The sequence below is a fragment of the Ursus maritimus genome, unplaced genomic scaffold (assembly GCF_017311325.1).
Source record: "Ursus maritimus isolate PB19 unplaced genomic scaffold, ASM1731132v1 scaffold_12, whole genome shotgun sequence".
Lineage (NCBI taxonomy): Eukaryota > Metazoa > Chordata > Mammalia > Carnivora > Ursidae > Ursus > Ursus maritimus.
The window spans coordinates 19980345-19998303 of record NW_024423564.1 but is presented as its reverse complement, the minus strand read 5'-3'; the positions used below and the strand labels follow the sequence as shown (position 1 = coordinate 19998303).

The window sequence follows — 17959 nt, the reverse complement described above, 5'->3', positions numbered from 1 at the left end:
ACTATTTCTGCATTTTCAGTGCTTTGGATAATTGCCAACAACAACTTAAAGTCCAAGAAAAGACTTTGTATCAAATTATCAAACATCCTTCTTTTTATTTTTGTATGCTACTATTAATGGTAATATTGCCTCTTTTAATAATAAATATTCTCTATATGTCTCCTCATATTAGCAGGGCATAAAGTCATCAGAACAAACTTTGATAAATTTAATTATTAATTTTCCTTGAGAGTTCCCCTTGTCTTAGATATTGAATTGCCTATAAATATATCCAGAAACTCCACCAAGCTCTAGGAAGATTGAGCTTTTTTTTATAGTATGCATTCCTACCAGCTAATGGTCAGTTTCAGTTGAGAGATGACTGGCCTCCCCAGTGAGTCTTTAACCTTGTGAGTATGGGCCAATGAACAGTTATTTCTAGCTGATTGCCATGCTGGCTGTCCATTACACTCAGTGTCTGATTTGGATTGACAAGATTGCAGAAGTCAAACCTACTTGAAAATGCTTGGTCATTAGCGTCTTCCGATCATCTTCAATCTGCCGAAACTTGGCCTTCAGCCCTTTCATTTGGGTTTCCATTTTTAGAACATACTGGAAATCTCTCTGAGTTCTCAAGTTTAAGACTTCAATAGACTGGGACATGTTCTGAACCTGTTAAGCAAGAACATTGGCTATACATTATTGTCTGTGTACAGGAATATCCAATCACTGCCGAAGTGGCAAAAATGACATTAACATGAAGAACTGCCAAATACCAAATCTCTATTTGCATCCCTACACGATATGTTTTCAGAAGAACCATTCTTCATGATAAACATTCCAAAAATTCAACAAGGGAAAATTAAACCTAGGCGGGAAATAATAAAATTGACATTTAACATTAGAGATAAATAAATGGAATTTAGTAAATCAGAAAAGTAAATGTTAAAAATGGAAATTTCATTCCAGGGCTTTGTAAGCTTAAGATGCCCCAAGCTGTTAAATGTTAAAATGAGTTGTTTCTGTAAGTACTAACTCTGATTTCTTCAAGATCAGGTCATTGAGCAATCGTGAATGGTGATGTGTGCAATAGAATTAGAATGCATTCATTTCAGTACAGTCACTTCCACATCTTAAGTTCTCCCAGGGGTGAGATTGAATTGACCAAGATGCATGGTGGCAATGCTGGGACACCCCCAAACATAGTGTTTAAGAGACCTGGAAAATGGCAGCTGGTAGTGTTTGGTAGATAGACCGTAAACACCGATTAAGCTGATGGTAACTTCTCAGGTTCGTTGGGCCCCAGGCTATGTAGAAATAGGAAACAGGTGACTTATAAAACATCTAGAAGTGAGGAAAGAAAGGCTGCTCTCATTTTTTGTGGCAGCAAAAACCTAAAAACAAAGTGAAAATGTCTAATAGTTGGAGAGCTATTAAATGAATTGGGGAATGGAGTACGAATACAATGTTTTAAAGGGTCAGCTGGGTTTCTGTACATTGGTACTCAAAGTATTGTCTACGGAGCAACAAGTTTGGCCTCACTTGGGAGCCTGTTAGAAATGCAGACTCTTGGGGCCTACCCCAGAGCTACTGAATCAGAATCTGCATTTTATCAGAATCCCTGAGTGATCCCTGTGTTTATTAAATTTTGCTCAACATGGAGGAATTTCCATGAGAAAAGCAAGTGAGAAGAGCAAACGTTAACAATCTTTATATAATTTGATCTTTTATTCTAAATCAGATTGTGTGTGTGTGTGTGTGTCACACATATACACATAAAAGAAAATGGGGCATATGAGCAAAAAATCAAGGTGGAGAGAGGTATGTAAGGATTAGAAGAATACATATTGGGTTGTTAGTTTTTTGGCAGGGGGTGAGGTGTGGGTGAGAAGAGAAGTAACGAACAGTTATAGAAAGGAGTTCCTGCTAAACAGAATATATGTAAATCTGCGTAGAATTATATGTTTTATTTGTATGAAATGAATATAGGAAAGCACGAAAAAACATTGTGGTGGAATTTCAGGTGAGTTTTACTTTGTTTCATACATTTTTATGCATTATTCTTTTGATTTTTAAATAAACATGTATTATTTATGTATAAGTAAAAAGTTATTTTCATTGCAACAATTGTGAGTTACAAATAAAGAAGGAGTAATTTATTCAGTTTTTGTCATCACGTATGTTACAAAGCTCAGTGGACCAGCTAGTTATAAAGAGCCCATTGTTGGTACATTCCTCAGAACTGGAACATTCCGAAAAGGCAGTGCATTCTGCTTGCCTTGGCTTGCCTATTCTACTTATTAAAAAAGGTTATATTTTCCCTTTTTTTTTTCCTGCTGTTTCATCCATAGCACTGCCTTGATGAATGCTATCTTTTCAGCGTATATTATAGTCTAGCTTATATTAAAACTAATTGTGTATTGTCTGTGTTGGGTAGGAGCACAGAAGCGGCTGCCCTTCTGTGAGCTCTGTGAGGTTCAAAGCTGCGTCTTATTCAAATCTTTTATTTCCAAGACCTTACACAGAATCAGGCACAGACTAATTGCTCAATGAATATCTATTGGGTAAAATTATCTTAGGCTTCCAACAGTAGTAATAGGTAATTAGTATTTTAATATTTTAAGGAAAGTTCCCTCCATCTGTTACTGTTACACTCTAGCATTACATCACTCCCAAATATTTCTTTATTTACTATCATTCCTACTTAGGCAGCTTCATTTTTTTTTAATCTTTAGTGCAGCACAAAATTACCGAGACAACATTGAAAGATGGAAATGGTACTGGATCTTGGATAAATTTAATGCTCTCAAAATAATTTTCAGCTCCATTATGGTTAAGCATGAATAAAGAATAGCCATTTGTATTAAAGAAACTATGTACACATTTGAATATGGCATTTGTCTCTGAAGATACCCATCATTGGCATGACCAATATTTTCCTAGGAATTCCATATACCTAGGCAGAGTCCATGCAGTTAGAAAATGATAGGCAAATGAGATATTCTGGATACAGTTAAAATAGCCTCTCTTTTATTTCGGGTCTGACTAACCCTATTGAGTTAATTTTCAACTTTGTGTTGTGGGAAAATGCGCTGAGAGAGTTTTTGCCGAGACTTGATTGTGACCATCTATATTGTAGAAATACGCATAATTATAAGAGCTACCTTTGGGGTAATGGATAGCGAGAGAGCTGTCTAGTTGGAAAGGATTTGGCTCTGGGCTGTCTTTTGCTTTTCCTGCTGGCTATACCCAGCAATGTTTAGTTTCCTACTGTTTACAGAGACCCCCTGAGCATCAGTTTCCTGATGATACCTGAGACTGGATTCCCACAGTTACACTTGTAGGAAGGAGACCCATCAGCTGTGGTTCCTCTTTTAGTCTGTTTATTGCTCATGTTCCGCAGTTTAGTTTTCCGTGTGTGTCCCTGTGTTTAGACCCTCTCTACATCATCTGGCAAGCTCACTGTCTCCCTTCATCGATAATTTTTTAAACTATTTATCTTGTTCTTTGTATAAATAAAATGTCCGAGGCCTTTCTGACCTTGAACAGAAATTAACTTAGATTGTCACTCTAATTCATAATTATTGTGGAGGCTAACTTGGAAAAAATGCAGCCCCCCAGTTCAATATGTTTGGATAGCCTTGGCATTAACAAAACTGAGCAGATTCTTTGCTGTAGGTCTTCACAGAACCTTTAGTATTAAACTGTGTGGTGGAAATCATCAAGAGTGAAGTATCATGTACAGTGTTGCTTAAAATTACTTTATTGGGAGGATGTCACTGGCATCCTCTTCCAAAAATCACACTCTAGGAAATACTGTCCTAGACAAGGCAGGACATCTTCAACTGTGCAGAGAAGCTACACACAGCTAACAAACATTTTTTAAGTGAACAGTTTTAGTTTGGGTGTATGAAGACCTGAAATATTGTGAAGCCAACTGTGATTCTTTAAATATTAGGTAATAAAGATACTGATTAAAAATACTTGACAGTTAAGTGTGGGTACCACCAGTGACATTCTGGTTGATACTAGCGTGACGTTGAGAAAATGCCAGACGCATCTGGTAAAGCCCCTGAGCCTACTGGTTGAGTGACATTGCTAGGTTCTTTAAACTCAAAGAGCAGTTTCCTTTTACGTACACTTAGAAGGGCCCGGACCTCAGCGGTGAGGACTGAATAGAGTGGATACAGACATGATGTATGGGACATACTGTTATCGGCATTATTCTTCTTAAAAATATTTCCTTATTCTAGGACTACATCAGTTTTTCGGTTAATAGTGACTGGGCTGCTGAAACTCATGCTCTTATTTTTACATCTGGTGCCTTGGATAGACAGGGAACTGTGGAGAAGTCAGGAAGGAACTGACTCAGGCTGAATAAGGAGTGCTTCTTTCCCATTTGGGTCAGTGCGGGAAACCAGGGCTACTTCCTTCCTTCAAGCCACTCTCTGTACACGGTTGACTATTCCTCTTGGCCTATAATACTCTCCAGTGAGGAATTTAATAAACGTAACTTGTAGAGACCTCGATTTTGTTAATAAATTTTGTGGGCATTTGGGTCACTTAAATATGATATTTTAAAAGTGTGATTTTCTAGGATTTCTTTCAAACATTAAACATGTTACATATTAGATAGTGGTCATATACATTTCAGTGATTGCTTTCAGCCAACCTCCTTGGTATTTTTTTTTTTTTCCTTATTCATCCTACACTAATTCCTGATTTTATCACAGTTCTGGAATACATTTCACTTTGGACCCGTAGAGGGTATTATCCACTTCCTGACACTATTTGCATTTTTTTTTTTTACTCATTTTTGAAGAAATGTCTCAATCTGTATAGGGGTGAGTGTATGTAATGCAAATAGTGAAAAACAGTAAAAGAAATAAGGTTATAGTATTTAAGAATATGTTTCTTACCATAGTTGATATAGAAAAAAGATGCTTTTGCACAGAAAAGAATATAGGAGCAGAAAGTCTGTAATTTGAGGGGAAATACAATTTAATAGAAAAAAAATTGGATTTAAAAGAATAAATCTTTTTACCAATGTAATTAATTTCCCTAGTAACCAAACGATTTAAACTATGTATTTGAATATTTTCCATAGAAATAAAGAAAATCAAGATTGGTAAGCAATACCCAAGACAAATCACAGGTCATATGTCACGATTCCTAATAGCTGAGAGGCACATTAGCTAGGGTCGTTAACTTGAATGAAAATGACATTTGCTCTTGTCTGGGAGACAGATATTGAAGGAGCAAGGGAAGATGGGATCTTATAAAAAGAGACTTAAGAAGTGAGAGCCAATAGATTGATGTCTCTGAGGAGAGGGGGAGGAAAAATAGACTAATCATTGTATAAAAACAAGGAAAAAAACTTCCTTAAAATCTTAGCGCATCAGTAGACTTCCAAGTAATGTACACGGAGGAAATTACTTTCATTATATGGCAGTAGAAGAAAGTTATTGCATAAAGTAGGCATGTCTCTATTAACCAATTTGATGCTTTCATTTTTCTAGCTTCTCTTAATTTTCCATAAAAAGTTCCTATTCACTGCCATCATTGCGTGAACGATCATGAAAATGATATTGCACAGAGTGAATTGTTGAGTATTGTGTCCTCTAAAAGCACATACTACCTAATTTATCTTATTATCCCTGAAGGTATTTAAAATTCCAACATGGTGCCATCCTTCCATCAGTCTGGCCACCCAGCTGTCCTACTATATTCAGAGCCCAACACAGTGAAATTCTGAATGAGAATAATTGAAAGAACCATTCATTGTTTTGGTGTTTTTTTTTTTTTCCCTCCTCAAACTAAGCATAAATAACCTTTCATGAGCTGACTTTTATCTGTAAAAAAGAATAAATCAAGGGCATTCTGCATTTGATTGTTATGGATCCGGCTTAAGTAAATTATATGGAGAAAATGCTATTGAATGAAATTGAAGAGCTTAATGTTCAAAGGAATGACTTAGAGAATGATGATAAATACTTGAAATTATTCATTATCTGTTCAGATAGCTTGCATATTGCATTCCATTATTTTAACTTCCTTGCAAGGTTGTTAATGGGATTCAAATGCTAGAGCTCAAAGAGCCTAGTGTGATCCTGGGAGTTGTGGATAAATTTCTGGCAGGGGAATAAGACTTCTTGCCTTTTTTTTTTTTTTTCCCTTAAGGAGAGAACAACTGGATATTAAGATGTATGATAGTCAGTCTTAAGACAGTAAGATGGAGAAAAGTAAAAAGTAATATAAATAGAACAGTAGAGCGGGAAGCTTGAGTACTCCTTTTTGGGAAGGGAAAAAAAAATGTTTATTTGAGAATGGGGACAAAAATTGGAAGGACCTTCCTCACCATGGTCTGCTTTCCCACATTTCCTTTTCAAGGAATGGTAGATTTAAAAAAAAAAAAAAATGCACGGAGGACGGGACACCTACCTTTTCCAGAAGCTGGCGCAGCTGCCTGCTTTTGGCATCCCGGGAACACAAGTTTTGTTCTGGAGCGACCACTGTGCAGATGCATCGTCCGTCAGGGTCCTGGGCTGAGCTGTACACCTGCCAGCCTTCTTTGGGACTAATCTGAGTCTGAGCAAACCAATGGCAAACACATAACACAGAGCTCCATTACAGGATAAAGAGAAGGTGGGTTTGTAACATTTTAAGCAAAGCATCTTTTTTGATGACGTTTCTGTTTTTATTCTTTAAAGTTACAAAGAGATTAAACAACTTCTATAGGCAGCAAAGCTTCATTCATTTCCACCTTCCTTATGGGTCCCCAGGAGGAGAATTCCTCTTTCTATTTGTTCGTATTATTAACTACGTATTGACCCTACAGCACTTCCTACTGTTTTTTTGTCATATTTGGACATTTTAGTGCAACTTTAGAAGCATCTGATAACCACCGAATCACATATCACCAGTCTTTCTACATAAGATCTGTTAGCTTGTCTTTCTCAGCAGTAAATCGTAGTTAGTAGTATATATATGTTTTTCTGATTATTATCCATGTGTGATATTCTGAAGCAAGGCCCTATCTTAAGGACCTTCCTGTGTACTGAAGGGCCAATTACTAATAAAGCTAGAAAAGCAGGATATAAGAATATAGGGTAAAAAAAAAAAAGAATTAGATCAGCATGGTTTTGCAAAGGAAGCAGAGTCCCAAAGAGGTTAAAGAGAGTATTTTGACATAGTCCGCCAAATTTATCTTTTTAAATCACTTCTGTGCACTTATCACCCTACCTCTTTATAACCCTAGCTTAAAGTGGCTTTCCTGTCTGTGAAGAAGGCAGCTTACAGTCAGCCTCCTATTTATGTTTCTAGTTTTTCCTCCTGTATCTTCCTATAGGAAACTTCTTTCCAGTCAGATTGGTGTATGTACGTCCTGAAAGCATGCCACCTTGATTCATATCTTTGTATGTTACTTATTTTGTTTCTCCTGCTTGGCATACCTGTTTTATAAACCTTTGGTTTACTAAGCCCTTATGGTTTCTTCCTATTCTGAAGGATTGTCTGTATTATTCACTGGGCATTTTACGTGTATTGTCTAGTATTGCTATTTGCTTTTCATATGTTTTATTTCAACACTTGGTTTAAATCCAGCCACTAGGTATTTCCTGTCACAACAAGTACATTCTATCAGGTACACAGATAAGTATCCTCATTTTTTATCTAGTTACTTTTCAGAGAGAACTGTGCTTTAAACGTATACTCTCCATTGTACAAACAGAAGTCATTGTGGATGCCATGATATATTGCCCAGAGAGGCACTCATTCATTCCTCCAGCTGTTGAGATTATCGGTGGCTTGACCCTCAGTTGAGTTTCTCTTTGGGGATTGCGTAGGCTGAAGAATGCAGCCTGTTTAGGGTCAGGCCCTTTTCCAAGGGACAGCTCCCATGCAGTGACTTGGATGATAAAGCAGTACAGAGGAGTACCCTAAGAAGCAAGAATTATTATTTCCGTTTCACAGAAGAGGAAATGGCTTGGGAACACTCAGCTTGGATGTAGTGAGCTCATATGAAACCAGGCAGTATGCTCCAGAGCAGTACTGTCAGATGGAAATATAATAATTTTAACTTTTCTAATAGGCTTGAAAAAGGAAAAAGAAATAATCTTAATGTATTTTATTTAACTCAATATATCCAAAATATTTCAATATATAATCAATATAAAAATTATGCATGAGATACTTTATATTATTTTTTTCTCCTTTTTTTGGTACTGTCTTTGAAAAGTAGTACATTTTCTACTTATGACTTACCTCAATTTGCATTATCCACATCTGAAATGCTCAAGAGTTACATGTGGGCTCCATATTGGACAGTGCAGCTCTAGACTCCTACTTTTAATTACAATGCCATATCAGTATGATGTTGACTAACCAGATAATAAGCCAGATAATTGTTTTTAAAGGTTAATCATGGATATTGAAAAAAATTACCTAACAGATGTTACATAGACAAACCATCCATTTTGATATGAATTTGTTTTTCCTATGGAAATATCATATAAATCAGTGGGCCTCTTTCCAGCTAAGTTCTGGCTTATTTCTACAGCTAGGATCTGAAATTCATCAGCCCTTCTCTATCTGTCATTCTGTGGTTTCCAGGGATTCAGCAGATAGGTATTTCTTGCATGATCAGGAGAAGAGGGGGATGAATTTAGTCTAGGAAATGAGATATTTAATGAATCAGATTGGAGGGCCAAGGCTGAGGAAGAGTGAGAGAAGGGCTGAGGGTTGTGAACTGAGATGCGATTAGGAACCAGGAGGTGAAGGGAGGCCAGCAGAAGATTGTCTTGCAAAATGCCCAGTGTTACTGGACTCAGCTGTTTGCCTATAGACCTGGAGTGTTTTGCCAGGTTAAAAGCAGCCTCTTTAAAGAACTAATGCAGGCTGACTTCCCTTTCCCAGATGTGCTATCATCTGTGAGATCTTCGGTTTCTAGAATTCACAGCAGAACAGATATGGTTTCTTGCTTATTCTGTCCCAGGTCCCAGATCATTGCATACCATCAACCAACACACAGTTCTTTTTCTTTTCAAGGGCTTTGGCAATAATCACTACAGGGTGCTGATAGGCATTCCCACAATCATGAACAAATATTGAAGCTATACGTTATAAACTCAGGAAACTCTTGACCATGTCATAGTCCCTGTCCTTGATCTATAATGAGAAGCAAATGGTGCCAGTGGTCTTTTTAATCTCCCTTTTCAGATAATTCATGGAAGCTTCCTATGCTGCCCTATATTTCTGAAGCATTGGATTCATTATTATTCCTTTCTTTTTCATTCTCTCATCCCTTCTAGCATTTATACCTGAATATCCAGTTAGGATAGAAAGATGAACCTAAAATTATGTATTATTAGAATCAGAGAGCATCGTAAAGATTATTGTGTTATCCTTTTTGTATTAAAGAAGAAAAAACTTGCAGAGATTACAGAATGGAGATAGGAATAGTTCAGCAGAGTGGTTTCAGTGATACAATTAAAGGTTTAAACTAACAGTATGGGGTTTAAATATCTAGACATAGGTCCTATAGTTTGAGTTAGACTTCACCTAACATTGGACACAAATCTCAAGTATGTCAGAAAATTAAGTCTTGTCACTAGGATAAATTTAGCTTTTGGATAAAGGAGCACGGGTCACCCAATTATAATATTAAAACATCTTTAACAGCAGTGCAAACACCGATTATTAAACCTGGCAGCATTAATATTGGTGTTCACTTGCCAAGTGTTTGGCTAACTAGTGAGGAGCTTATCATGACAGGGCAAGGTGTCAGGTGCTCTCTGGAATGAGGGAAACAGGAAAGGTGAATAGGGTTTGATGTTCATTTAGCATTCTCCCTCAAGTGTCAGCTTAATAAAAGTAGACTCCGGTCTTGTTTGTACTTCCAACTGTCTTCTTGTAGGAATCATTGAAAAGAGCCATGACCTTATCTACTACAGAGTTAGTTTGAATGATCTCAACTCTAACAAGTTACCTCTTTGGCAAGAAAAAGGTAACTCAAAAGACTAAAGAGCTAATATAAAAGATGAGAGCCTGACAGTCTTGTGGGTTTTGATAGAGCCCTCTTTGTCAGGGTCAGTGATAAATAAAGGGAGCTTTATGAACATCTCTAGTGCTCTTTTTTAGGGCATCTATAAGTGGCATTGAAAAGAGGATCAAAATAAAACCAGCTAAGACCTCAGGTAGAAGGAAATATTCAGACGACTTTTGGATACCAATGAAAGAAGACCTGCCATTTTAACTTACAAGAGCAATTATTCAGGTGTCTGTAAAACTCATAGTAATAGCAAACATTTTTGCAGCTCTGGCCATTACTTGGCAGTTCGCATGTACTATTGCCTTTGAATATCACACTAACCTTATGGATGAGGTTATGTTATTCTACCCATTTTATAGGTGAGGAAACTGAGACTTAAAGATCAGAAGGAACTTGCTCCGGGTCATGCAGGGGGTAATCAGAAGCTGGGATTTGTAGTTTCATGTCAGTTTGATGTCAGAGTCTGAAAGTTTAACCACCACACTACACCACCAGTTATCTGAAATTCCCTTTTATAAGTGCTAAAGATAACCCTGAAAGCATTTGGGGAACTGCTGTGAAGGCCAATACTTGGACCTGGAGGGTGCATGTGGTTTATTACTATCCAAAGCATCGCTAATCATAGTGGTTACTGATGCAGTTCTCTTTGAACCTTTTGTGTTAATTAGAAGAACTAAATGAACTATTTAACAGTTTTTAATATTGCAGAACTCATGAAATATTTAAGAATGCTCTAAATAGGAGAATTAAAATGATAATTTTAACAATTGGATTTCAAGTCTGGATTCTTTCCTTATAATTTAATTACCAAGCTATGCTTTATAAATATAAAGCTACTGTGGGAGAGTTCTCCCAAAACTCCAGGGGCTTTGTACCAGAAAAGAGAGATCCTGAAGACTGAGGTAAAAGTTAAGGGGGGGAAAAAAATATATATATATATATATATCTATCTTGCATTTCAGTTTGTTTTTCTGTTTATAAAATCCCACCCTTGGTATTAATCTCACTTTTTTTTGAACCAACTACCTTTCCTTAGACATAGACATTATCTTACTCATGAGGAAATTGAAACTCAACATAAGCAATTTTTTTTCAAGTCATTTACTTAGTAAATGTCATGTATAGGACCTTAGACCCAGTTTTGTTCAACTGTCAGCCCAGAGTCTTTACTCCCATCCTCTGCAGATAAATGTGGACAGATAGTCTATGTCCACTCACCAATAGCCAAAAAAATTTGCTTTGGAGGAGATGCACTGAGGCAGTTGGAGGGCACTGTCCTAACATATGGTTTCACTCATAGGTGGAACATAAGGAATAGCACAGAAGACCACAGGGGAAGGGAGGGAAAACTGAATGGGTTAGGGAAGGGAGGGAGTGGGGGGATGAGTTAACTGGGTGATGAGTATTAAGGAGGGCGTGTGTGATGATGAGTACTGGGTGTTATATGCAACTAATGAATCGCTGAACACTATATCAAAAACTAATGGTGTATTATATGTTGGCTAATTGAACATAATAATATGAAAATAAATTTAAAAAATAAATAAACAGTATGGAAATAAGTAGCAATTGGCATCCCGGAGGAGTCATTCGCAGTAAAGGGTCACAAGACTATTGGATGTTCCTGTGGTGGGCTCTGCAAACATTTATCAGTGCCCAGGTGGAGGGGCAGGCAAAGGACAGAATTCTGGTCCTTTTAAGGGAACCGAATCAGCTAGTTGAACATTGCTAGGTCTTACATTTTATCTTGAGTTTCTAGGCATTTCATAAAAGTACAGGCTCAGGCAAAAAAGAATAAGGACTTTACCTATTGGAAGTTGTGTACAAGGTAGGGGAAAATAAAACAGAGAAAAATCCATTTATTGGACCCTATTTGATTTAGAGTGGAGAGACCTAAGTGATGATGAAACCCCTTATAAATTTTTTGTCTGAGGATATGTTTGGTCTCAGAGAGTGAAATGTGGTTTAGCATGCTAATGGCTTTAGTTGTGGAGAGAGGAGAAATGTGAGGAAAGGAATGGGAGAGATGTTGACAGACCACGCTGAACGAAGCCGTGTCGTGGAGGATGTGTTAATAAAGATGTCACTGCATAGCAGTTTTCTTCCCATTTCTTATGAGACTAGTTGGGACTGAAATAAGAAATGCATATTTTTACTCAAGAAAGCCTCAAGGCTCTAAGAAAAATGACTATTAAAACAAAACAACAAAAACAAAAACAAATGACAAAAAACCCAATGATACAAGATTTCGGTTGGCTGAACACCTCTGTTCATGTTCTGGAAATCACAAAGACTTAGAGTTGGGAAAGACTCAGAGGTCATATCTCGTCCTGTGTCTTCCCACTCAGTCACACTTCTGTCTGTTCTTGTGTTTCCACTCAAACTCTGCATGATAAGAATTTTGCAGCCCCTTCCACTGGCGGAAAGCTGAGGGGCTGGATCTGAACTTCTGTCTTTGTAATTTTCCCCTCTGGGCCCTACTTCTGCTTTAAGTGCTTAAACAGGAATACATCTACTCTTGTATCTGTGTCACTTTTCTTTCTAAAAAGGCAATTATCACTTTCTCTGTGGCTCTCAAGGTTTGCCGTTCTCTTTTCTCATCCATCTCCCACTCCTTAATTTGTTTGGTTGCCCTTTCACACAAGGGGTATTGCCGAAGGATTTAAGGAAGAAAAACAGTCTGCAAAACACAGAAGTCAGGAGTCTTCATGCAGACTGAAAAAAAGTCCAAAAGTTGAGAATAAGAACTTTAGAAAGTATGGAGAATTTACGTCAGGGTATTCTACTCATTTTACAGAACTTAAAACTGACTAACTCAGGGAAGTAGTTGTTTATGAGGAGAACTCAGCTAGATGCTTGAAACTGTAGCAAAACAAATCACTTATGCCCATGGCTTCCCTTTGAGGCCTCTTCCCACCACAGCAGTCGGGCTGACTGGGAAGCAGCTGGTGTCTGCTGAACGTCCTCTGCTTACTTAATTGCTCTTTTCCAGGTTCTTCCTGGTGTGGAGTCCACAGCATGGGGGATTTCTCAGAAGCTCAGCCTCAAGGGGCAGTTACTGTGCATCAGAGGGAAGTGCCAGAGGGAGCCTGAGCTTTCTCAGAGCCAAGGCTTCACCTCTGCAGACACCAGCCTTCTCCAAAGGCTGATGGGCCAGTGATACATTGGAAGGAAAAAAGAAAGAAAGGAAAGAGGAAAGAAAACAGGGCCAGAGAGGAGAATAAAGAAATGTTTCAAGATTCTAACAAAAACAAGAGGGAGCATATTCCCCTAATAGGAGCTGTTTTTAACTACTTACTAACAAAAATATCCTGGAAATTTAAAAACCTCTTTCAGCTTTTGAGACAATCAAATGTACACTGCCTATTTCAGAGACACTTGCTATAAACAGATTTAATTGCATTTAATTATTGAAGCCTTTTTTTCTTCTTTTTATTTTTTTTCAGGTCACTTGAAACAACCCCTTCCAAAGAAAGACATCGTATTTGTGTAAATCTGCGCTTTTTACCATGTGCACATCCCATAAACACTCATAAAACAAATTTTAAGACCTACTCTTTTTTTTTGATGTTTACACAATTGCAGGCTCATCCCATTTATACTGTCTATAGTGAGGACATACAGCGCGAATGTTGTAAAGGGCAGGACATCCTAACTAAGTCTCCTAGGAAGGGTACTGTTAACCCTTCCATTGAAGGGAAGCGGAGTCCAGGGTTATGGGAAACCACCTGAGCAGGGCAGAAAGAACCTACTGTGGCACCAGAGCCAGGAAGGGCAAGGACTAGTGAAGGATGAGATCACTCCTCCGATCAGAACTGTGGGCAGGTGACTTGCTCCCACCCTTGGCTCTCTCATTGACCAGCTGGCGGAAATCTGTTTAGTCACTTAACGCGTTTTGGGTCATTCTTCCCACTTGCAGCATGAGGAGGTTGGATTAGATCATTCATATTTCCAGTTGAGTTCTTGAGTGCTATGAGGTTTCTCTGGAGGAATCTTGTCTAGGGCAAGGGGTTGATTGTGTGGGGAGGGAGCTGATGGTGGAGGACCACTAAATGCTACCCCTCATCATTTATTATTTGACTCATGACCTCTTTACAAATCGGATTTCCACTTCAAGTTTCACTCGACAAATATTTATTCAGCGTGTATTAAATAAGATTTAATTTGGGGGGAAAAAAGGCACCACTGCCAAAAATAGTGTGAAAAAACTGGCCTGGATGGTTTCAGAAATCCTTTCCAGCATTAACATTTTATGATCTTAATCTAGGAAATACAGATTCATTCATTTTTCATCATGGGAATCATAAGGTATGAGCAATTATCTTGAATAATTAAGGTAGGGAAATGTCATAGCCATTGTTCTACTGTAAAGTATGCTGCTTCTGTAAAACATTTAAAAAAAAAAAGCTTTTGCAAGCTGGTTTCTCCTTTCTAGTGAAGAATACCATAGTGTAAGCTTCCCTGAATTATTATTATTATTATTATTATTATTTTATTATTTTTGTCACCCGGAGGAGGATTTGGCTGTATCAGAATCTTCACAGACCATAGCAGTGCTTTCTGTTTTTCAACCAACAGATTACTAATCAGGAAGTAAAGAAAGTGAATTTACTTTAACCTTACAAGATAACTAGAAGTCTTGAAAGAATCATGCATGATTTTGGAAATTTGATTCTCCTCCATCAGCAACAATAGGAAGTAAGAAAACCAATGTCTACATACACAAAAAATATACATATCAAAACCAAGGTACGAAGTTTGGAGTATAACTCATTCATGAATTTCTTAGTTTAGATTCATTTTCTGAAAGAGTTAATTCAACAACTAAGTTGTCGAGAACTGTCAGGTTCTTGAACATTGAGAAAATTTGGCTCAGTCTATGTTAAGTAACATAAATTAATTTGATTTTATAATTGTTTATTGATGACATATCATGCTTTCTTTATAACTAGAAATCTGTTTTACATCCGTCCTGCCGTACATACATCATGCAGGTAGGGAGGGGAATCTCAACAGTAGAGGCAGTAAGGTGACTTAAGTGACCTAAGGGAGGTCAGCATAAAAGTGGGTCAAACAAAGTGTCATGTGCCCTGCTCGTGCCCTAAGCCCTGGCGGAATCTAGCAAATTATGTAATTAATTTGACTTGGCTCTACTTAGTTAATTACACATTGTTGGTTAATTATTAGTAGTACCTGCAAATAAGTCTTGAAAATGGAAGCTTACTTTTCTTTCAGTATCTGACTTTTCGATCCACTGGAATAATCCAGTGGCAAAAATAGATAAAAATAAGAAGAGCTCCAAATACTAATTGTTTCTGTATACTTTATCTGATAGCAAGGAAATGATTTTTCTAAGAATTCCTTCTGTTTGAATGTATAGCTTTTGTCTGAAAAATCAATAGTTTTCATTTTTATTTGAAAGGTTTTAGAGTATTGCTAACTAAACCATGGTTCGAAGTACCAGAAATGATTTCCTTATAATGTGGGAAGGGTTAAAAAGACATTAATTTTATGTGAGTGAAGACTACAGGAGCTAGACTTGTGGTAGGAGAGTCTTTACAAAAAATTAAACAATTAAAGAGAGATGATTTTATCAAGTAAGTTTTATATTGCCTGTGTTTCTTAGCTCTCTTAAAGTCTTTTTGGCAGACTTTAAACTGCTGAGGTTTTTTTATTTAAAAGAGGCTGGCTTCTCGGACTGAAGCATTGCAAACAGTCCTAAGAATTGAATTCCAAGGAAGAGTTTGCTATAGGAAGACTGGATTAGATAGAATACACTGTATAACATATGCTGTAGGAAAAATTATGGGGATTTTACAGACATTAAAAGGAGAAGTAAAATGATAAAAAAAAATAAAACACATTTCTTAAGGAATGCCTCTCAAACCTCAGGTAAATATAGTGAAGTTAAAGCTTATCAGTCTTAAGAATTCAATGAGTCCAGTATTTCCTTTCACAGCTAATTTCTCAGACAGCCCATTTGTTTTTTGGTGTAGCTTTAAAGTGTTCCCAAAGAAATATCCATAACTAAGGTTAGCACATAAATATTGTATCACTGAAGCCGCCCTGCAGATAGAGAAGCAAAATCTCAGCCTTTGCAGTTTAGAAAATCCAGCCCACTGGTTTAATGCACTTACTTCCCAAGATGGCCAAGCCCACCGGAGTGACTTACTAAGGTATCTGGCGTCGACAGTCTCGTAGTGTTCAGTCCTACCAAGGATGGGAGAGTTTGGGACATCCAGTTGGAGATCATTGCCATGGTACTAAGCACAGCGCCAAGCTTCAGCAGTGGAGGACTCATCGCTGTGGAGCTAATGAGTTTTCATAGTGACTGATTAAGATCCCGGTGCTGGGCTGGCAGCGGGAGGCGTGACTGCAGCATGAAAAGAGATCTACAGCATGAAAAGAGATCAACTTTCCCAGCTCTAATCACTGGGGAAAGCTCGCAGAACCTCTTTCCCCCATCCTGTGGCAAGTGCCTTGCTCTTCCTTTTCCTTCCTTTCCGGACACTTTGCTGGTTCATCAGAGGAAATATTCTTGATAGGGCTTGGTTGGTAATTATGAGAGCAAAGGTTGGAGGGAGAGGGAAACTTGAGCTCTTCCTGCTCCACTGTCATCAGTTACCATCAACAGAGTCTGTTTCCTCTGGGGTTTTTGTGAGCATAATCAGCTGCTCTTTATCCTTCATAAAAAATACACCTTTAGATGGAGGTCTGCCAAAGTGCACATTTCAAACATCGAACTTAATATCTACAGATTTCTCCCGGCATTGACAGAGTACTTTTTGGGAGAGCATGAAAACAAAGTCTGCAAAGAATTTCCAAGATGATCAGATATTGAGAATAAGAGGTTTTTATTTTTTTTAACAGTAACCTAAAATTAGCATTGTTGCCTCTAAAAAAAAAAAAAAAAAAAAAAAAAAAAAAAAAAACCTCAGAGATTAATAGCTACTGCCAGTGGAGAACATTACCCCAGGCAACTTACTTGTGAATAGATAGAAAAGGCAGCCTTAGAGGGAAGCTTCTGTTATGGAAATTTCACGTTTTACTTTTAAGAATGAGTGCTTCCTAGTTGCTCAGACAAAAGACAAACTCTCTTAACAGTATTTTCACCTTGTGAAGAATGAGAGACCAATACCAGAAGTCTGTCATGAGAGAACATGTGATTTACTAAAAAAGCCCACAGAACTTGGATTTAGGAAGTCTGAGGGTCCAGTCCTTTTTTCGTCTGGTTAGTTGAGTGACTGGCCAGTGACTTAACATTCTTTGGCTTTCATTTTTCAGGTTTGGACTCCAGGCTCTCCAAGGCCCCTTTCAGCTTTAAAATTCAATGATCTGTTTATTAGAGTTCCTTTGGCAAATGTGTATTTTGAATTTGGGGCTGATGGATAGTATTAATATATTCTTTTTACAAATACTATGAATTGCCCATATCCAAATCTCAGGTCACGAATGGAATAAATCAGAGGCCATTGTCTTGTACAATATATGTGTTCTAAAATACAAAAATGTCAAGAGAAGACAGGAAGGGAAATATGACTGAATGAAAATTAAATGAAAAGGAAGGAACCTGTTATAAGAAGGAAGCATACTATTTTGATTCCTTAGGAGAATTCTGGAATTGTTTGTAGCTCGAATTCTCAGCCAAAGATATATATTTTTCATAAACAGTTTTGGCAGGAGAAATAAGGAAATGTCTTTAATAAAATTGAAAGAGATACATATTTATAGAGGTGTGTATGCCCTTTATTATCAAAAAGAGCTTTAAGATGAATACTGAGAGACTCCTCAAGTCAAGTCTTCCTTGCCTCTATTACCTAGGAATTTAGGCTTTTTTTTCCCCCTTCAAAATACATCCAAATGATTTTAATTGACTCTTATTTTTTTTTAACCACAGGCCTAGAAAACCAAATGTTACTTATTTGTGTCTTT

General features: G+C 37.4%; 1 protein-coding gene across 1 annotated transcript in view; it reads right to left on the bottom strand.

Moving 5' to 3' along the window:
• Positions 1-16932, bottom strand: part of OLFM3 (olfactomedin 3) — a 42668-nt gene extending 25736 nt beyond the window's left edge. The window contains exons 1-3 of the mRNA XM_008697643.2: positions 16200-16932; positions 6421-6567; positions 496-651 (exon numbers count right to left, since the gene is read on the bottom strand). Coding sequence (XP_008695865.2) covers positions 496-651; positions 6421-6567; positions 16200-16328 — 432 coding nt within the window. The 5' untranslated portion in view covers positions 16329-16932. The remainder of the gene's footprint in view (positions 1-495; positions 652-6420; positions 6568-16199) is intronic.
• Positions 16933-17959: the final 1027 nt, after the last annotated feature.